At 45.9% G+C, this 22,958-nt stretch overlaps 1 protein-coding gene across 4 annotated transcripts; it reads right to left on the reverse strand.

Moving 5' to 3' along the window:
- Window positions 1–2,813: 2,813 nt before the first annotated feature.
- On the reverse strand, window positions 2,814–22,908 carry pgrmc2 (progesterone receptor membrane component 2). Of its 4 annotated transcripts, none has more exons than XR_005474583.1 (4): window positions 22,535–22,908; window positions 6,191–6,346; window positions 3,486–4,582; window positions 2,814–3,452 (listed from the first exon to the last, which is right to left on the reverse strand). XR_005474583.1 is itself a non-coding variant. In XM_038982987.1 (3 exons), exons 1-3 carry the CDS (start codon window positions 22,875–22,877, stop codon window positions 4,485–4,487), a joined length of 597 nt encoding a protein of 198 aa, XP_038838915.1. In that variant the 5' UTR covers window positions 22,878–22,908; the 3' UTR covers window positions 2,814–4,484. The 4 variants fall into 4 exon arrangements, 1 of the variants encoding a protein (XP_038838915.1); XR_005474585.1 differs by having other exon boundaries at window positions 2,814–3,254; window positions 3,321–4,582; XR_005474584.1 differs by having other exon boundaries at window positions 2,814–3,254; window positions 3,288–4,582.
- Between the last annotated feature and the right edge of the window lie 50 nt (window positions 22,909–22,958).

The following is a 22,958-nucleotide window of genomic DNA, read 5'->3' on the forward strand; positions in this document are numbered from 1 at the left end:
AGACCACAGCTCTGAGCTTGGCTCCTGGTTTTTATTTTTTTAGTTTTGAATCCCTGGTTCTTAACTCAAGCCTTATTTTAAATTCTGATTCTGGTCCTTTTCTTATATATATTTTTTTAGTCATTAAAGTATTTTTATACTTAAGTCTAACCATCTATCTTAAAGGGGTTGCCTGTGCCAGTGCACATCAGATTCGTCTGTTATTCTTTTAACCTAACCCTAACCCTAAACACTAACCCTAACCCTAACCCCTCCGGCCTATGCGCATATGATGTGGAGTGCACCCCCTCCCTTCCCCCCTCCGGTTTCCACGTGTCAGAGATGGAAGTGGATCAACCGACTCAAAACTAGAAACCTAACCGTAACCCATAACCCTAACCCCCTAACCCTAACCCCCTAACCCTAACCCTAAAGCTAACCCATCAGCCAGGAAGCATAGGAACTGAGAAGTGGTCTGTGGTCACCACCTGCAGAACCACTCCTTTATTGGGGGTGTCTTGCTAATTGCCTATAATTTACACCTTTTGTCTATTCCATTTGCACAACAGCATGTGAAATTTATTGTCAATCAGTGTTGCTTCCTAAGTGGACAGTTTGATTTCACAGAAGTGTGATTGACTTGGAGTTACATTGTGTTGTTTAAGTGTTCCCTTTATTTTTTTGAGCAGTGTATATTAAAGACAGTAGATGTAGCTGGACTGTCATAATATAATAGAGATAATATATCTAACTGGTCTGTCATAAAATAATAGAGACAGTAGATGTAGCTGGTCTGTCATGAAATAATTGAGACAGTAGATCTAGCTGGTCTGTCATAATATAATAGAGACAGGTGATCTATCTAGCCTTACACCCTGCCTTGACCTTTCGTTTGCCTTTTAAAGAATACACTTTAGTTTCTTCAACACTGTCTGCACCTGGGTCATACCTTAAAACGTGATAGTATGAACTGACCATGACTGACCCAGCAGACTTGGACCAGCTCTGCAACACCATCTCCTCCCAAGGAGCCACCATTGGAAGGCACGAGTTCTCTTCGCGGTCTGATGGAAGGGTTCCAGGCCGTGGGCGAACGTCACGAGCTAGCATTGGACACATTGCAGGAGAAATTCTGTGGGCTGTCTACTAGGCAGCCTACCACGACGGTAACCTCCCAGCCCCTCAGTAACCCGGTTTTCCATGAACCCCACTTACCTCCCCCGGAGCACTTGATGGAGAGTTGGGCACCTGTCGGGTGTTTCTCGCTCAGTGTTCCTTCGTCAGGGAGCTGCAGCATTCCTCCTTCCCCTCAGACCTCTCTAAGATAGCGTACCTCATCACGCTGATGTCCGGGAGGGTCTTCGTCTGGGCTACGGCCGTTTGGGAAGAACAGTCAGCTGTATGCTTCAGTCTGGAGGGTTTCATGGCGGAGGTGAAAAAAGTTTTTGCGGTTCCTGTGTCCGGGAGAGAGGCTGCCTGGAAGTTACTCCAGCTTCAGCAGGACTCCCTCAGTGTGGCAGACTATGCAGTGTATTTCCGCACGTTAGCAGAGGGTGCCTGGAACCCAGAAGCACTGTTCTACACGTTCCTGCACGGATTATCGGAGGAAGTAAAGGACGAGCTTGCAGCCCGGGAACTACCAACAGATCTCGACTCACTCATCACCTTATCCATCCGGGATCAATGGACGGCTACGGGAACTTAGGAGGGAGAAGTTTGATTGCAGTCCCAATCGCTCACTCAAGGATCCCAACCTTGCATCTGATGACCTCCGGAAGTCCCAGAGAGGATCCGAGCTTACCCAAGTTCGTCAAAGAGCCTCCGAAGACAGCCAATTTACCTCTTCCCGAGCCGATACAGCTCGGCAGGGCTAGACTGTCTCCAGGCGAACGCAGACTTGACACCCAGAGCTGTCTGTATTGCGGTACTGCCGGTCATTATGTGTCTACCTGCCCCTTCAAGAGACCTATCTCATTTGTACGAATGAGTACTGTGGTGGATCTTAGGGACAATTCTGCTTCTCCCCCGTCTCCATGCCACCATGCTGTGAGGGGGACCAGTCCAAGTCTCTCCAGATACTCATTGATTCAGGGGCCGATATGAGTCTTATGGACTGATCAACTCTGTGCGAAGGAGGGTTAGGGTTAGGGACCAGACCAAGTCTCTCCAGATACTCATTGATTCGGGGGCCGATATGAGTCTTATGGACTGATCAACTCTGTGCGAAGGAGGGTTAGGGTTAGGGACCAGACCAAGTCTCTCCAGATACTCATTGATTCGGGGGCCGATATGAGTCTTATGGACTGATCAACTCTGTGCGAAGGAGGGTTAGGGTTAGGGTTAGGGACCAGACCAAGTCTCTCCAGATACTCATTGATTCGGGGGCCGATATGAGTCTTATGGACTGATCAACTCTGTGCGAAGGAGGGTTAGGGTTAGGGACCAGACCAAGTCTCTCCAGATACTCATTGATTCGGGGGCCGATATGAGTCTTATGGACTGATCAACTCTGTGCGAAGGAGAGGTGTCATGCTGCATGAGGTAAATGGTCATACCAAATACTGATGTTCTGATCCAAGACCTATTTCTTTTATTTAAAGGTATCTGTGACCAATAGACGTATATCTGTATTCCCAGTTATGCGAAATACAAAGATTAGGGCCTAATGAATTTATTTCCTTAAACTCGTTGATATTTTTGTTCAGTGTAGTATCAGAGCCCTTTTGAATTTCACCTATAGTTTGTCTTCTGTAAAGTAGAGATGGGTATTTGACTTGGTATGGTAACATTCTACATTTGTCTTACACAGACAATGATTTAACATAACTCAGACATGAATTATTAACCAAATCAGTTTATTATGCATGAAGGAATCCCTTGCCTCGGTCTCTCTCTGCAGACACAAACCCAACATTAAATACATGACTTGGCAGGAATTCAGCATAGTTCACCATTGTTGCACATGCTTTAATAAAATGATAGATATATTTACAAGCCACTTCTTTCCCAAATTTGAACATTCCCCGATCCCTCCCCACAGCACTTTAACATTCCCCGATCCCTCCCCACAGCACTTTCAACATTCCTTTGGAAATTCACCCACATTTAAAAAATAAAAAAAAACATGGGGCTTTTGGCCAATACAACACAGAAATATATGGAGTTCATCATTAACTACATAAATATGGCAGTAACACGGAGGTCTATATATGTACACATACAAGGTTGTGATGTGGGGAGTCTCTCTCAGACCAGAGCATGTCTTCATCTGATACCTCTAAAGACCAGAGCATGTCTTCATCTGATACCTCTAAAGACCAGAGCATGTCTTCATCTGATACCTCTAAAGACCAGAGCATGTCTTCATCTGATACCTCTAAAGACCAGAGCATGTCTTCATCTGATATCTCTAAAGACCAGAGCATGTCTTCATCTGATACCTCTAAAGACCAGAGCATGTCTTCATCTGATACCTCTAAAGACCAGAGCATGTCTTCATCTGATACCTCTAAAGCAGACTGCTCTTAGAACACCTCCAAGATAAAGAACTAATAAACAGGAAGGGTAGTTTTACAAATCTCCCACTTCTTTTTCTTTTTAGACTGGTCAGGATTTTAGTAGTATAAAACAAAATAAGGCACAATTAATACTTTGCCCATTTCATGTCCAGGGGATTGTACAGACATCTAGTAGTGTGGCTTGGAAATGGTTGATTGATTAGAACTGTCTGCCAGCTGACCTTCCCTTTGTATTCCCAATCAAACAATCTGAGTGGTTCTAAATATGTTACTACCCCCCCCCCCCCCCCCCCCCCCACACACACACACAAATAGAATCACATGGAACCCCACAAACAGAAGGAGATGTTGACAGAGAGAACCTAGTAGTGTACACACTACCAACACAGGAACATATAACTCACCTCTCATTGCCTTTGGTTAGGCCACAGCACTGCCTTTTCAATTGGGGAAAGTTAAACAAATGTTTTTTTCTTCAACAAAAGTCCCACAGGCAATCGATTAATTGATTGATAAGGTTCAAATCGAATGCTAAAGCAGTTGAGGGGAGGGATAAGAACAAAACTAAAAGCTCTCCCTTTCCACCCAGTCTTCTCTGACCATCACAACCTCTCAGCTTGACAACCACTCTGTTTCTGTTTACATGAAGAGAACCGTGACATCACAAGGAAAATTCTAGCAATGTTTTCTTTCTTTTCCTTTTTCAGATATTCTAACAGCACAAAACCCAGACAAGTTAATGTCCTTCAAATCCCCCTGAAACAGATTGTCAACATTGGTTTCTGTTGGTGGTGATCTGTATGGTGGAGGGGAGGAGTCAGTCCAGAGCCCGCCCACTGGACCATCCAATCAGAGGAGGAAGAATGGCTGGGGAGGGAAGGCGGGGGAGAGAGGAGGGCGGGGAAGGGGCAGGCGGGCGCTGGCAGCTGTTTGGGTCCTGGCTTTGGTTGGTGGTGTGAACAGAACGGAACAGAGCAGGGCAACAGTTCAGTCATGTTTCAGGTGGTCCTTGATGTCCTCTTCATCCGTGTATTCTGAAGGCTCATCCCCGGGCTTTAATAGCCGACCAACATAATCATATTTTTCTGTAATGCGAGATCACAGGGGTCAAATCAAACTGCACTCTGAATCCTCATCTTCAATGGGCTTCAATATAGCCATACATATATATCTTTATAGCCTACATATATCTTTATATCCATACATATCCTACATACAGTACTAGTCAAAAGTTTGGATGCACCTACTCATTCAAAGGTTTTTCTTTATTTTTACTATTTTCAACATTGTAGAATAATAGTGAAGACATCAAACTATGAAATAACACATGAAATCATGCAGTTACCACAAACATGGCAATCTCTCAACCAGCTTCACCTGGATTGCTTTTCCAATAGTCTTGAAGGAGTTCCCACATATGCTGAGCACTTGTTGGCTGCTTTTCCTTCACTCTGCGGTCCAACTCATCCCAAACCATCTCAATTGGGTTGAGGTTGGCCGATTGTGGAGGCCAGGTCATCTGATGCAGCACTCCATCCCTCTCCTTCTTGGTCAATTAGCACTTACATAGCCTGGAGGTGTGTTGGTTTGTTGTCTTGCTGAAAAACAAATGATAGTCCCACTAAGCACAAACCAGATGGGATGGCGTATCGCTGCAAAATGCTGTGGTAGCCATGCTGGTTAATTGTGCCTTGAATTCTAAATAAATCACAGAGTCACCAGCAAAGCACCCCCATACCACCTCCTCCATGCTTCACGGTGGGAATCACACATGCGGAGATCATCTGTTCACCTACTATTCGTCTCACAAAGACACGGCGGTTGGAACCAAACATCTAAAATTTGGACTTATCAGACCATAGGACATTTCCACAGGTTTAATGTCCATTGATCGTGTTTCTTGGCCCAAGCATGTCTTCTTCTTATTGGTGTTCTTTAGTAGTTGTTTCTTTGCAGCAATTCGACCATGAAGGCCTGATTCATGCAGTCTCCTCTGAACAGTTGATGTTGAGATGTGTCTGTTACTTGAACTCTGTGAAGCATTTATTTGGGCTGCAATCGGACGCTAGTAACTCTAATGAACGTATCCTCTGCAGCAGAGGTAACTCTGGGTCTTCCTTTCCTGTGGCGGTCCTTACTAGAGCCAGTTTCATCATAGCACTTCATGGTTTTTGCAACCGGACTTGAAGAAACTTTCAAAGTTCTTGACATTTTCTGGATTGACTGACCTTCATGTCTTAAAGTATTGATGGACTGTCGTTTCTCTTTGTTTATTTGAGCTGTTCTTGCCATAATATGGACTTGCTTTTTACCAAATAAGGCTATCTTCCGTATACCAACCCTACCTTGTCACAACAATGTCTCAAACGCATTAAGGAAAGAAATTCCACAAATTAACTTTTAACATTCCAGGTGACTACCTCATGAAGCTGGTTGAGAGAATGCCAAGAGTGTGCAAAACTGTCATCAAGGCAAAGGGTGGCTACTTTGAAGAATATCAAATATAAAATATATTTTGAATTGTTTAACACTTTTCTGGTTACTACATGATTCCATATGTGTTATTTCATTGTTTGATGTCTTCACTATTATTCTACAATGTAGAAAATAGTAAAAATAAAGAAAAACCGTTGAATGAGTAGGTGTCCAAACATTTGACTGGTACTGTATAGTTCATTTCCTTTATAACATACCCATGAACTGCATCTCCCACTCTCTGACTGACTCCATCTGAACAGCGTTGAGGTCTGACAGGTCATCATACTCCTCCCTCAGGGCATCTTTCTCCAAACAGAACGTGGCCAGACCCCTCGATGCATCCCGGCCCGCAAAGATACCATATGGACCGTCTGTAGGGAGAGAGACAGGTCAGTAAACAGAATCTATTCCTACTGCATCTAACTGTATGGTTCAGTTCTAGAAAGACCGTCTGTAGGGAGAGGCAGTGCAGTAAACAGAATATGGTTCTACTAAAGAAATGACACGCGGCCACCCACGTATCCCCACACGCGGCGACCCACGTAACCCCACGCGCGCGGACCCACGTATCCCCACGCGCGCGGACCCACGTATCCCCACGCGCGGCGACCCACGTAACCCCACGCGCGCGGACCCACGTATCCCCACGCGCGCGGACCCACGTATCCCCACGCGCGCGGACCCACGTGACTCCACACGCGGCAACCCACAAGACCCCACGCGCGCGGACGCGGCGACCCACGTGACCCCACGCGCGCGGACCCACGTGACCCCACGCGCGCGGACCCACGTGACCCCACGCGCGCGGACCCACGTATCCCAACGCGCGCGGACCCACGTATCCCCACGCGCGCGGACCCACGTATCCCCACGCGCAAGGACCCACGTATCCCCACGCGCAAGGACCCACGTGACCGGACCCACGTGACCCCACGTGACCGGACCCGCGTGACCCCACGCGACCGGACCCGCGTGACCCCACGCGCGCGGACCCACGTGACCCCACGCGCGCGGACCCACGTGACCCCACGCGCGCGGACCCACGTATCCCCACGCGCGCGGACCCACGTGACCCCCACGCGCGCGGACCCACGTGACCCCCACGCGCGCGGACCCACGTGACCCCCACGCGCGCGGACCCACATGACCCCCACGCGCGCGGACCCGGAGAGAGGTGTTGGCCTCAGTCCTATAGAGCTCCAAAATCATCTGAATCGTTGTGGATGAAGTTCATATGACCTACATGTGGTATGAACAATGACCTAGAACTGTACTTCAACAATATAGAATGGCACTGTAATGGATACATGTAATGTCTGAATGACCTAGAACTGTACTTCAACAATATAGAATGGCACTGTAATGGATACATGTAATGTCTGAATGACCTAGAACTGTACTTCAACAATATAGAATGGCACTGTAATGGATACATGTAATGTCTGAATGGAAATTATAGTGATGACACACCAGTGAATGTTTGGAAGTTTTGTATTTGTACAAATGTAAATGAGTAAGAAGTGTTTGTGTGCATGATAGGCCTATAAGACATTAAATACAGTGATGGACCTTTAAGTAGCCTAAATACAGTGATGGACCGTTAAGTAGGCTAAATACAGTGATGGACCGTTAAGTAGGCTAAATACAGTGATGGACCGGTAAGTAGGCTAAATACAGTGATGGACCGGTAAGTAGGCTAAATACAGTGATGGACCGTTAAGTAGGCTAAATACAGTGATGGACCGTTAAGTAGGCTAAATACAGTGATGGACCGTTAAGTAGGCTAAATACAGTGATGGACCGTTAAGTAGGCTAAATACAGTGATGGACCGTTAAGTAGGCTAAATACAGTGATGGACCGTTAAGTAGACAAAATACAGTGATGGACCGTTAAGTAGGCTAAATACAGTGATGGACCGTTAAGTAGCCTAAATACAGTGATGGAGCGTTAAGTCGGCTAAATACAGTGATGGACTAAAGTAGCCTAAATACAGTGATGGACTAAAGTAGCCTAAATACAGTGATGGACTAAAGTAGCCTAAATACAGTGATGGACTAAAGTAGACTCTCCACGCGCGCGGACCCACGTATCACCACGCGCGCGCGGTCCCACGTATCACCACGCGCGCGGTCCCACGTATCACCACGCGCGCGCGGTCCCACGTATCACCACGCGCGCGCGGTCCCACGTATCCCCACGCGCGCGCGGTCCCACGTATCACCACGCGCGCGCGGTCCCACGTATCCCCACGCGCGCGCGGTCCCACGTATCCCCACGCGCGCGCGGTCCCACGTATCCCCACGCGCGCGCGGTCCCACGTATCACCACGCGCGCGCGGTCCCACGTATCACCACGCGCGCGGTCCCACGTATCACCACGCGCGCGCGGTCCCACGTATCACCACGCGCGCGGTCCCACGTATCACCACGCGCGCGCGGTCCCACGTATCACCACGCGCGCGCGGTCCCACGTATCCCCACGCGCGCGCGGTCCCACGTATCCCCACGCGCGCGCGGTCCCACGTATCCCCACGCGCGCGCGGTCCCACGTATCACCACGCGCGCGCGGTCCCACGTATCACCACGCGCGCGCGGTCCCACGTATCCCCACGCGCGCGGACCCACGTGACTCCACACGCGGCAACCCACAAGACCCCACGCGCGCGGACGCGGCGACCCACGTGACCCCACGCGCGCGGACCCACGTGACCCCACGCGCGCGGACCCACGTGACCCCACGCGCGCGGACCCACGTATCCCAACGCGCGCGGACCCACGTATCCCCACGCGCGCGGACCCACGTATCCCCACGCGCAAGGACCCACGTATCCCCACGCGCAAGGACCCACGTGACCGGACCCGCGTGACCCCACGTGACCGGACCCGCGTGACCCCACGCGCGCGGACCCACGTGACCCCACGCGCGCGGACCCACGTGACCCCACGCGCGCGGACCCACGTGACCCCACGCGCGCGGACCCACGTGACCCCACGCGCGCGGACCCACGTGACCCCACGCGCGCGGACCCACGTGACCCCCACGCGCGCGGACCCACGTGACCCCCACGCGCGCGGACCCACGTGACCCCCACGCGCGCGGACCCACGTGACCCCCACGCGCGCGGACCCACGTGACCCCCACGCGCGCGGACCCACGTGACCCCCACGCGCGCGGACCCGGAGATAGGTGTTGGCCTCAGTCCTATAGAGCTCCAAAATCATCTGAATCGTTGTGGATGAAGTTCATATGACCTACATGTGGTATGAACAATGACCTAGAACTGTACTTCAACAATATAGAATGGCACTGTAAAGGATACATGTAATGTCTGAATGACCTAGAAGTGTACTTCAACAATATAGAATGGCACTGTAATGGATACATGTAATGTCTGAATGACCTAGAAGTGTACTTCAACAATATAGAATGGCACTGTAATGGATACATGTAATGTCTGAATGACCTAGAACTGTACTTCAACAATATAGAATGGCACAGTGATGGATACATGTAATGTCTGAATGACCTAGAACTGTACTTCAACAATATAGAATGGCACTGTAAAGGATACATGTAATGTCTGAATGACCTAGAACTGTACTTCAACAATATAGAATGGCACTGTAATGGATACATGTAATGTCTGAATGGAAATTATAGTGATGACACACCAGTGAATGATTGGAAGTTTTGTATTTGTACAAATGTAAATGAGTAAGAAGTGTTTGTGTGCATGATAGGCCTATAAGACATTAAATACAGTGATGGACCGTTAAGTAGCCTAAATACAGTGATGGACCGTTAAGTAGCCTAAATACAGTGATGGACCGTTAAGTAGGCTAAATACAGTGATGGACCGTTAAGTAGGCTAAATACAGTGATGGACCGTTAAGTAGGCTAAATACAGTGATGGACCGTTAAGTAGCCTAAATGCAGTGATGGACCATTAAGTAGCCTAAATACAGTGATGGAGCATTAAGTTGATAGATACAGTGATGGACTAAAGTAGGCTAAATACAGTGATGGACCGTTAAGTAAGCTAAATACAGTGATGGACCGTTAAGTAGCCTAAATACAGTGATGGACCGTCAAGTAGCCTAAATACAGTGATGGACCGTTAAGTAGCCTAAATACAGTGATGGAGCATTAAGTTGACTAAATACAGTGATGGAGCGTTAAGTAGCCTAAATACAGTGATGGAGCGTTAAGTTGACTAAATACAGTGATGGACTAAAGTAGACTAAATACAGTGATGGACTAAAGTAGACTAAATACAGTGATGGACCGTTAAGTAGCCTAAATACAGTGATGGACCATTAAGTAGCCTAAATACAGTGATGGACCGTTAAGTAGCCTAAATACAGTGATGGACCGTTAAGTAGCCTAAATACAGTGATGGATCGTTAAGTAGCCTAAATACAGTGATGGAGCATTAAGTTGACTAAATACAGTGATGGACCGTTAAGTAGACTAAATACAGTGATGGACCCATAAGTAGACTAAATACAGTGATGGACCCATAAGTAGACTAAATACAGTGATGGACCGTTAAGTAGCCTAAATACAGTGATGGAGCATTAAGTAGACTAAATACAGTGATGGACCGTTAAGTAGGCTAAATACAGTGATGGACCGTTAAGTAGCCTAAATACAGTGATGGACCGTTAAGTAGCCTAAATACAGTGATGGAGCGTTAAGTTGACTAAATACAGTGATGGACTAAAGTAGACTAAATACAGTGATGGACCGTTAAGTAGGCTAAATACAGTGATGGACCGTTAAGTAGCCTAAATACAGTGATGGACCGTTAAGTAGCCTAAATACAGTGATGGACCGTTAAGTAGCCTAAATACAGTGATGGATCGTTAAGTAGCCTAAATACAGTGATGGAGCATTAAGTTGACTAAATACAGCGATGGACCGTTAAGTAGACTAATACAGCGATGGACCGTTAAGTAGACTAAATACAGCGATGGACCGTTAAGTAGCCTAAATACAGTGATGGAGCATTAAGTTGACTAAATACAGTGTGTAATACTGTGTACCTTGCTGTCCCCAGTCCGCCTGGCCTTGCTGCTGTTCCAGTTTCAACTGTTCTGCCTGCGGTTATGGAACCGCCACCTGTCCCAGACCTGTTGTTTTTCAACTCTTAATGATCGGCTATGAAAAGCCAACTGAAAATTATTCATGATTATTATTTGACCATGCTTGTCACTTATGAATTTTGGCCATTTTGGCCATGTTCTGTTATAATCTCCACCCGGCACAGCCAGAAGAGGACTGGCCACCCCTCATAGCCTGGTTCCTCTCTAGGTTTCTTCCTAGGTTTTGGCCTTTCTAGGGAGTTTTTCCTAGCCACCGTGCTTCTACACCTGCATTGCTTGCTGTTTGGGGTTTTAGGCTGGGTTTCTGTACAGCACTTCGAGATATTAGCTGATGTACGAAGGGCTATATAAAATAAACTTGATTGATTGATAAATACAGTGATGGACCGTTAAGTAGGCTAAATACAGTGATGGACCATTAAGTAGGCTAAATACAGTGATGGACCGTTAAGTAGACTAAATACAGTGATGGACCGTTAAGTAGGCTAAATACAGTGATGGACCATTAAGTAGGCTAAATACTAGAGGTCGACCGATTAATTAGGGCCGATTTCAAGTATTCATAACAATCGGAAATCTGTATTTTTTAAAATCTTTACACCTTTATTTAACTTGGCAAGTCAGTTAAGAACAAATTCTTATTTACAACGGCGGCCTAGGAACAGTGGGTTAACTGCCTCGTTCAGGGGCAGAACAACAGATTTTTACCTTGTCAGCTCGGGGGATTCAACCTTACAGTTAACTAGTCCAAAGCTCTAACCACCTGATTACATTGCACTCCACGCGAATGCAGTAAGCCAAGGTAAGTTTCTAGCTAGCATTAAAATTATCAATGCCTTTCTTAAAATCAATACACAGAAGTATATATTTTTAAACCTGCATATTTAGCTAAAAGAAATCCAGGTTAGCAGGCAATATTAACCAGGTGAAATTGTGTCACTTCTCTTGCGTTCATTGCACGCAGAGTCAGTGTATATGCAACAGTTTGGGCCACCTAATTTGCCAGAATTTTACATAATTATGACATAACATTGAAGGTTGTACAATGTAACAGGAATATTTAGACTTAGGGATGCCACCCGTTAGATAAAACCCGGAACGGTTCCGTATTTCACTGAAAGAATAAACGTCTTGTTTTCGAGATGATAGTTTCCGGATTCGACCATATTAATGACCTAAGGCTCGTATTTCTGTGTGTTATTATGTTATAATTAAGTCTATGATTTGATAGAGCAGTCTGACTGAGCGATGGTGGGCACCACCAGCAGGCTCGTAAGCATTCATTCAAACGGCACTTTCCTGCGTTTTGACAGCAGCTCTGCTGTTTATGAATTCAAGCCTATCAACTCCTGAGATTAGGCTGGTGTAACCGATGTGAAATGGCTAGCTAGTTAGCGGGGTGCGCGCTAATAGCTTTTCAAACGTCACTCGCTCTGAGACTTGGAGTGGTTGTTCCCCATGCTCTGCAAGGGCCGCGGCTTTTGTGGAGCGATGGGTAACGCTGCTTCGAGGGTGGCTGTTGTCGTTGTGTTCCTGGCTCGAGCCCAGGTAGGAGCGAGGAGAGGGACGGAAGCTATACTGTTACACTGGAAATACTAAAGTGCCTATAAGAACATCCAATAGTCAAAAGGTTAAAAAATACAAATGGTATAGAGAGAAATAGTCCTATAATTCCTATAATAACTACAACCTAAAACTTCTTACCTGGGAATATTGAAGACTCATGTTAAAAGGAACCACCAGCTTTCATATGTTCTCATGTTCTGGGCAAGGAACTTAAACGTTAGCTTTCTTACATGGCACATTTTGCACTTTTACTTTCTTCTCCAACACTTTGTTTTTGCATTATTTAAACCAAATTGAACACGTTTCATTATTTATTTGAGGCTAAATTGATTTTTATTGATGTATTATATTAAGTCAAAATAAGTGTTCATTCAGTATTGTTGTAATTGTCATTATTACAAAAAAAATAAAAAAAAAATAAAAAAAATAAATAAAATAAATAAAAATAAAAAAATCGGCCGATTAATCGGTATCGACTTTTTTTGGTCCTCCAATAATCGGTATCGGCGTTGAAAAATCATAATCGGTCGACCTCTACTAAATACAGTGATAGAAGTGCATCATAAAACCCTTGAATGAGTAGGTGTCCAAACTTTTGACTGGTACTGTATATAAATTAAATCAAATAGCCTAGTACACAAACCAAAACATTTCAAATGTTCAAATCAAAAGGCTATTGCACAGAAAAACGTGGACCCTAAACATACTTCAGAACCCCTGGACAGCAACATAATAAACTAAAGCATTGATCATTGGGAACGAGAGCAGAATGACTGCTAACTGTAATAATTCAAAAAGGTAGCATAGCTAAAAATCAGTTCAAATCAAAAGACCTGATTAATATGACATCAACAACGCAGCCACATCCCCGTTCCCCGGTGCCGACACATTCAGAAATCAAAATATGGTTTTCAAAGATGCAATACTCATGATCATTTTAAGGAGAACAAAAACAAATTAGCCTACATTTGAACACCACCACAGAAGCTTTGGGTATCTTCCCAATTAAGTAGCCTAGTTTTGTTGTTGGCTACTTGAAGAGAACTAGAGCCCATCACTCGCAGCTCACCTCTTCCAATGCATTGTGGGAAAGTGCACATCTAATCCTACTAGATGAAGAGCGGAGGTGAGTACAACATCCTGTCATTTAAACCATACTAGATGAAATGTTGCATACTATAAAATATTTATTTTGGCATACTGAGAATGCGTCATGCGCTACTGCGTTGTTTCCTGCTATTGGTTGATTTTGGTTGGCTCCTCCCCATATCTGATCATCATCTGTTGTCATACACATTTAGGCTTTGACATCAGGCATTTAAAGTATACTTGATTTTTAAAATGTCACATTTAAACTAAATTATTTTGCATACTCGAACGGCCTACTATTTAGGACGCAAGTGTGTGTATTCGGACACGGCCAGAGAGAGTGATAAGAATATATAGTCTGGTTCAGGAAGGGAATGTCTATAGAAGGTGTTCCTCAAGTACTGCAAGAAGTAGTGCCAGAGGTGGTTTGACTTAACATCAGAAGCTCCTGTAGGTGTCTGTGGCGATGTCTGCCCACTTGCCCTTCAGCACAGGCATCATGACCCCCAGCACGGCCTGTACATTGAAACACCCCTCTCTCGCTCTTCTCTCCACTTGTCCTGCTGTAGGACACAGAGAAGATGAAGGTAGTACCTGCAAGAGGACGTTGTGGATGACAACGGAAAAGCTCCGAGACCCAAGCCAGCCGCCACTGACATAACAGGTGTGCCACCAATGACTTGGCTGGCTAGGCTACCTAGACCTTTTCATTCCAAATTATTGACTGAAATTAACCTAACATAGTGACGACATATAACATATTGAATTTGGCCTTTACTACAATAGCCCATAAACGCATTGAACAACACATTCAGAAATGGCAAAAAAGACAGTCAAAAAATAAGTTTAAGTGTCAGTCCTATATATAGGAGATAAGAAAACACATATTTCCTGAGTTTTCTGGACACAATTAACCCCTTATTTTTGCTGGCACAAAACGACTTCCATTAGTTTGTATGGGTTACCTTCATACAGGTCCCGTGACACTTGTAAAGCAAAACAGAGAACACCATCGTGTTCGTCAGAGTCTCCCCTTTCCATAGAGTGGTCACAATAGTTTATAGGTCAAACTACTCGGATGCAACAGACGTTTGTGTGAGAAGACCGATTTCCAGGATGTCTCTTGGTCTGACAAACACCACTTTAGCTCTGCCACCTTTCACCACAGATGTGGAAGACCGTCATCGGCGGATGGGGTGGATTGACACGCAGCCCATGAAGATATCTCTTTTTTTTTAATGTTACTTAGATTGACGCATGGGTGTGTTAAAAACAGTTTGGTGCTACTCCTGCTATTTTTATTTCTCAACTGGTAGCCTAATTGAAGCGTGCATCACATTCACGTGAATGCAATAGGCTATGAGCCCATCCACACCACTTCACAATGTGAGCTGGAGGAAGTATGCATAGGCCGACTTGTTTGAAACCTGAATGTTTTACTCGATATTACGAGGCATGTCTTGTCTTGCTTCAAAGTAGCCTATAGGCAAATCCCACCATGGAAACATGGAGTCAATTCTATTATAAACACTTCTAGGTTGGGGAAGCTTTTTATCCTACCATTTCTATCGATCTGTAGTTACGATTTTCAAATCAGCATTTTCGTGGAAGTTTCGTTTCGCAAAATCACTGTCACGTTGTTAATCATAAAAATCAGAATTAAATAAAAATCCAAAAGATAAAATTCAACTAATGTGAGATCAGCCTCTGCCATATACACATTGATACACTGGAGGTTAAAGAAATGAGCGCATAAATATACTAGAGCCATCATTCTGGATACACACACCATATCTCCACCACACCCCTCATTCTGGAGACACACACCATATCTCCACCACACCCCTCCTCATTCTGGAGACACACACCATATCTCCACCACACCCCTCCTCATTCTGGATACACACACCATATCTCCACCACACCCCTCCTCATTCTGGAGACACACACCATATCTCCACCACACCCCTCCTCATTCTGGAGACACACACCATATCTCCACCCCTCCTCATTCTGGAGACACACACCATATCTCCACCCCTCCTCATTCTGGAGACACACACCATATCTCCACCACACCCCTCCTCATTCTGGAGACACACACCATATCTCCACCACACCCCTCCTCATTCTGGAGACACACACCATATCTCCACCACACCCCTCCTCATTCTGGATACACACACCATATCTCCACCACACCCCTCCTCATTCTGGATACACACACCATATCTCCACCACACCCCTCCTCATTCTGGAGACACACACCATATCTCCACCACACCCCTCCTCATTCTGGATACACACACCATATCTCCACCACACCCCTCCTCATTCTGGAGACACACACCATATCTCCACCACACCCCTCCTCATTCTGGATACACACACCATATCTCCACCACACCCCTCCTCATTCTGGATACACACCATATCTCCACCACACCCCTCCTCATTCTGGAGACACACACCATATCTCCACCCCTCCTCATTCTGGAGACACACACCATATCTCCACCACACCCCTCCTCATTCTGGAGACACACACCATATCTCCACCACACCCCTCCTCATTCTGGAGACACACACCATATCTCCACCACACCCCTCCTCATTCTGGAGACACACACCATATCTCCACCACACCCCTCCTCATTCTGGAGATACACACCATATCTCCACCACACCCCTCCTCATTCTGGAGATACACACCATATCTCCACCCCACCCCTCCTCATTCTGGAGACACACACCATATCTCCACCCCACCCCTCCTCATTCTGGAGACACACACCATATCTCCACCACACCCCTCCTCATTCTGGAGACACACACCATATCTCCACCACACCCCTCCTCATTCTGGAGATACACACCATATCTCCACCACACCCCTCCTCATTCTGGAGACACATACCATATCTCCACCACACCCCTCCTCATTCTGGAGACACACACCATATCTCCACCACACCCCTCCTCATTCTGGATACACACACCATATCTCCACCACACCCCTCCTCATTCTGGATACACACACCATATCTCCACCACACCCCTCCTCATTCTGGATACACACACCATATCTCCACCACACCCCTCCTCATTCTGGATACACACACCATATCTCCACCACACCCCTCCTCATTCTGGATACACACACCATATCTCCACCACACCCCTCCTCATTCTGGAGACACACACCATATCTCCACCACACCCCTCCTCATTCTGGAGACACACACCATATCTCCACCACACCCCTCCTCATTCTGGAGACACACACCATATCTCCACCACACCCCTCCTCATTCTAGATACACACCATATCTCCACCACACCCCTCATTCTGGATACACACACCATATCTCCACCACACCCCTCATTCTAGATACACACCATATCTCCACCCCTCCTCATTCTGGATACACACACCATATCTCCACCACACCCCTCATGCTAGATACACACCATATCTCCACCCCTCCTCATTCTGGATACACACACCATATCTCCACCACACCCCTCATTCTAGATACACACCATATCTCCACCCCTCCTCATTCTGGATACACACACCATATCTCCACCACACCCCTCCTCATTCTGGAGATACACACCATATCTCCACCACACCCCTCCTCATTCTGGAGATACACACCATATCTCCACCACACCCCTCCTCATTCTGGAGACACACACCATATCTCCACCACACCCCTCATTCTGGAGACACACACCATAACTCCACACACCCCTCCTCATTCTGGAGACACACACCATATCTCCACCCCTCCTCATTCTGGAGACACACACCATATCTCCACCCCTCCTCATTCTGGAGACACACACCATATCTCCACCACACCCCTCCTCATTCTGGAGATACACACCATATCTCCACCACACCTCTCCTCATTCTGGAGACACACACCATATCTCCACCACACCCCTCCTCATTCTGGAGACACACACCATATCTCCACCACACCCCTCCTCATTCTGGAGACACACACCATATCTCCACCACACCCCTCCTCATTCTGGAGACACACACCATATCTCCACCACACCCCTCCTCATTCTGGAGACACACACCATATCTCCACCACACCCCTCCTCATTCTGGAGACACACACCATATCTCCACCACACCCCTCCTCATTCTGGAGACACACACCATATCTCCACCACACCCCTCCTCATTCTGGAGACACACACCATATCTCCACCACACCCCTCCTCATTCTGGAGACACACACCATATCTCCACCACACCCCTCCTCATTCTGGAGATACACACCATATCTCCACCACACCCCTCCTCATTCTGGAGACACACACCATATCTCCACCACACCCCTCCTCATTCTGGAGACACACACCATATCTCCACCACACCCCTCCTCATTCTGGAGACACACACCATATCTCCACCACACCCCTCCTCATTCTGGAGACACACACCATATCTCCACACACCCCTCCTCATTCTGGAGACACACACCATATCTCCACCACACCCCTCCTCATTCTGGAGACACACACCATATCTCCACACACCCCTCCTCATTCTGGAGACACACACCATATCTCCACCACACCCCTCCTCATTCTGGAGACACACACCATATCTCCACCACACCCCTCCTCATTCTGGAGATACACACCATATCTCCACCACACCCCTCCTCATTCTGGAGACACACACCATATCTCCACCACACCCCTCCTCATTCTGGATACACACACCATATCTCCACCACACCCCTCCTCATTCTGGAGACACACACCATATCTCCACCACACCCCTCCTCATTCTGGATACACACACCATATCTCCACCACACCCCTCCTCATTCTGGAGACACACACCATATCTCCACCACACCCCTCCTCATTCTGGAGACACACACCATATCTCCACCACACCCCTCCTCATTCTGGAGACACACACCATATCTCCACCACACCCCTCCTCATTCTGGAGACACACACCATATCTCCACCACACCCCTCCTCATTCTGGATACACACACCATATCTCCACCACACCCCTCCTCATTCTGGAGATACACACCATATCTCCACACACCCATCCCCTTCTTCTTGTCTCAACATTTTAAATGATACTCTAGACACATTATCTTCATATTTTAGATGCTTTTCACTGACAGCAGCACCTCAATCAGCTAGACGTATTGCCACGCACGCTGGCCAAATTGTGGGATTCCCAAATAGGCATAGGCCTACAAACTTGTGATTGAAACAATACACAGCTATTTACATTTTTTGGTATGCTAATGATCCTCGATTCCTCTGTGGCTAATTCATGTATTTTGAATGATTTTATTTATTTCAGTATAGGCAGGAGCAATTATATAATTTTCGCAAATGTATTTCAATTTACCTAGCATATTGGACGTACCAGCTATGAAAGACTTGCTCATATACCATCTCTCTCCTGTTCTATTGGTTTTCATATCAACTTTCTTCCGTTGTCCAGAAGCCAAAAGCACAATCCTAGTCATATTAGCAACCCATCCTAGTTGTTGCATCTTTAGAAAGAGGGGGAATGTACATTTCTAACACCCCATATAGAACCACTGTCAGCAGGTGCGCTGTTGAGAATGGAGTTTTGCCTCAAATCGCATTCATTACGAATCGCTTCATTACAGGAGTTGCATGTTCTGTTAAGATAAATTACTATACTCTGATTTCTGATTTCATACTCTGATTTCTGATTTCATACTCTGTGATGTGATTTCTGTCATTCTGAGCACCATGGGTAGACACCCTAATGGGTTACACAACCAATGCATAGGGGTCTGGTATATTTCTCAAATGGCAGGGAAATTAAAATCTTCCCGGTCACATTGTCCGGCACGACATTTTCCTAAAGGAAACCCTGCTTGGGTCTCAAGTTGGAAAAACTCATAGCCCACTGTGAGTGTTTTACAATGTTATGGTTGGAAAACTGTCCCATAGACATCTAAAAATGAATTTTCACTATTTACAGGAGTTGAACTATCCAGAATCATGCTACTATGAGGCTGAACAAGAATTGTCCCACTCCACCAGGCTAGAGGGATGAAAGACAGCTACATTCTACAGCACATCATGGAGGGCCGGGTCTGCGTAACCACATCCATAAACCCCCCACTGGGAGTAAAAGATTTTAGTGGCCCCCCCCTCTTCATACCGGAGATACATTTTTGATTTGTGCAATTCTAAGATGTTTGCAGTTTTCAATATGATAGGAGTGAGGCTAACTAACAAAATCAATAGGTATTTTTGGGTCAGACAGATCTATTCAGGTTTAGGGTACTTCATGTTCATGCATTGCAAAATTGGGGGGCAGGGAGGAAACATGCCAAAAGTGAACATGGGAGGTACAGTAGTAGCTAGCTAGAATGCATGGGTGAATCACATCATTGACTTACTATGTATACAGAGGACGTCCAAGAAGGAACACGATTAACTTCAGTGGAGTAAGGAAATGTTCAGCCTATAATTAGCTAACTAGTTCATTTATAACTAAAACATACATTTGGCTAGCTAGCCAATTTCAAGTTGATAGCAAACAAGCTAAAGTTTATTAGCTGGCTTTCTATAGGCTGATCAATGCTAGCTAACGTTAGTTGCTACTTGCTAGCCACACGATCGTAATGTTTAACAGGTTGCAGTTGTCTAATATGTCCCCCGTTTCAGTGTAGAAAATGTGAGTGGTGATTTATGCGCCCTATTCGTGATGTTAGCTGCAAACAATAGAACATGATTCATTCAATTCAAAACGGGGATATCCAACCACCATATGGTCTTGAAGTCTGAGGGCACATTATCGTTGCTTCATGCCGACATGGACGTAGAGAAGCTGGTGTTAGCAAGACTAGCACAGTACAGATAGAGCACCAAACACTTGTCATATCCTCAGAAAGAATCATAACTGCTCGGCCTCTGACCACCAGGCACTACAGAGGGTAGTGCGAGCGGCCCAGTACATCACTGGGGCTAAGCTTGCTGCCATCCATGACCTCAATACCAGGCAGTGTCAGAGGAAGGCTCTAAAAATTGTCAAAGACTCCAGCCACCCTAGTCATAGACTGTTCTCTCTGCTACCGCACAGCAAGCGGTACCACAGCGCCAAGTCTAGGTCCAAGAGGCTTCTTAACAGCTTCTAACCCCAAGCAAGAAGACTCCTGAACAGCTAATCAGATGGCTACCCAGACTATTTGCACGGTACACCCCACTCCCTATTTTACTCTGATGCTACTCTGTTTATTATCTATGCAGTCACTTTAACTCTACCTACATGTACATATAACCTCAACTAACCAGTGCCCCCGCATATTGACTCTGTACCGTTACCCCCTGTATATAGCCTCACTACAGTTATTTTTCTGCTGCTCTTTAATTATGTTATTTTTTTACTTATCTATTTTTAACTTAACACTTATTTTTCTTAAAACTGAATTGTTGGTTAAGGGCTTGTAAGTAAGCATTTCACTGTAAGGTATACAGCTGTTGTATTCGGCGCATAAGACGAATAAAATGATATTTTGATTTGAATTTCTGATCACCGTGTGAGGACCCAGAGCTACCTGAATGAAGGTTCCATATTTGGGTTGTTGTTAAATAGAAGAGAAACATTACTTCAAAAGTTGTATTTTTACATTTGAGTCATTTAGCAGATATACAGTAGTGGGTAGATACATGTTTGTACTTTTTCCCCAGTACTGGTCCCGTGCGAATACGAACCCACAACCCTGGCATTACAAGCGCCATGATCTACCAACGGAGCCACACGGGAGCCCATGAAGTGATATGCCTTAAAGTTTCAACAACCAGAAATCAATTAAAAGCAGGCTTCTGTTTAGAAGAGACACTGCATGCCAGCTGACATTGTTCTTCCAATCTAGTGAGAACTATCTTGGTTGTCTCGCACATGGCAAGGCTAGATAGCCAACGCAAAATAACCAGACAATGTTGTTAGATACATTTGGTTAACTTTCCACTCCTACGAGACTAGCTAGCTAGATGAATGATGCAAGTGGATTTATGATCATGATTACATAAGTGAGGTTGATGGGTGGGTCCGCCAGCCAAGTTATTAAAGGGTCCTTCATTGGCCAACAGCATACCTGCCTAGCTAATGTTAGCTAGCAATCTTCCTACAGCTGATCAGCTAGGCCTAGCTCGTATAGGACAAACGATAACGTTAGTTGTTAGTTAACTAGCTGTGTAACTTGATATGATCTCAAAACTGTTATGATATATAGCAGTAAGATCATTTAGCCAACTGGCAAAGTGGTTTGCCATGGTTTAGCGCTAACGTTAGCTAGCACAGGGGCTTGGTTTTTCCGCACGCCTTTGGGGATAACTAGTTAGCTAACTAACGTTATTTTTCATTGTCCCCGCTTCTGCTAACGCTGATCAGTCTGTCTAGCTAACAATTTAGTTTAGATGTAGCTACATAACAGGTAGCGTAGATAGCTAACCACCTTGTAAACAAGCGTGTCTAACGTTAACGTACTGCTACAAACTAGAAGACACAGACAAACTAGCTAGCTGGCTAACAAGCCATGTAAATGCAAAGTGCCAGATTAACTAACGTGCTAAATCAAATCACTAAAATAACTTGCTGTAACTGAGTTAGATAGCTAGCCGAAGCTAACTATTGCGCCCAAATAACCGATGCCATCATCATTTGTGTTCGTCGTCTAGACTGGTACAAGACACAGTGGCTAGCTACAGTGCCTAGCTAACTAGTGTGCTCTTTTCCATTCACGGATTCCTACCTCGACCATAAAACTTTTTGCCGGTGGTAACATCGAATACTTTCATATTAACTGCCATCATGATCCGGGGGTTTTGAAGTCCATCGTATTCCCCAAGTTGCTCCAAAGTGAAATCACGTCTTCTCATCTTTGGAAGAGATGAGGCCTCGCTTGCCTGGGCCGCGTCAGCACCAATCCGTTTACCCCATCGCCGATAAATAACATAGCAGATCGTAACCACTAAAACTAAAATACTTAAATTTAACAGCATCCCGCTAATACTGAAGCCGTCAGACTCCTCTGAAGTTCTCTGCCCGCCACTAGTGTCAACTGCTCCACTCGATTTGTCGCCATCGTCCGCCATACTGTTGATAGAGCCTACCCACAAAGACCCGCCCACCTGGGGCTTCTCATCAAATATGATTGGCCTGCGTCAATTACGGGA

This window comes from Salvelinus namaycush, unplaced genomic scaffold, assembly GCF_016432855.1.
Source record: "Salvelinus namaycush isolate Seneca unplaced genomic scaffold, SaNama_1.0 Scaffold139, whole genome shotgun sequence".
Classification (NCBI taxonomy): domain Eukaryota; kingdom Metazoa; phylum Chordata; class Actinopteri; order Salmoniformes; family Salmonidae; genus Salvelinus; species Salvelinus namaycush.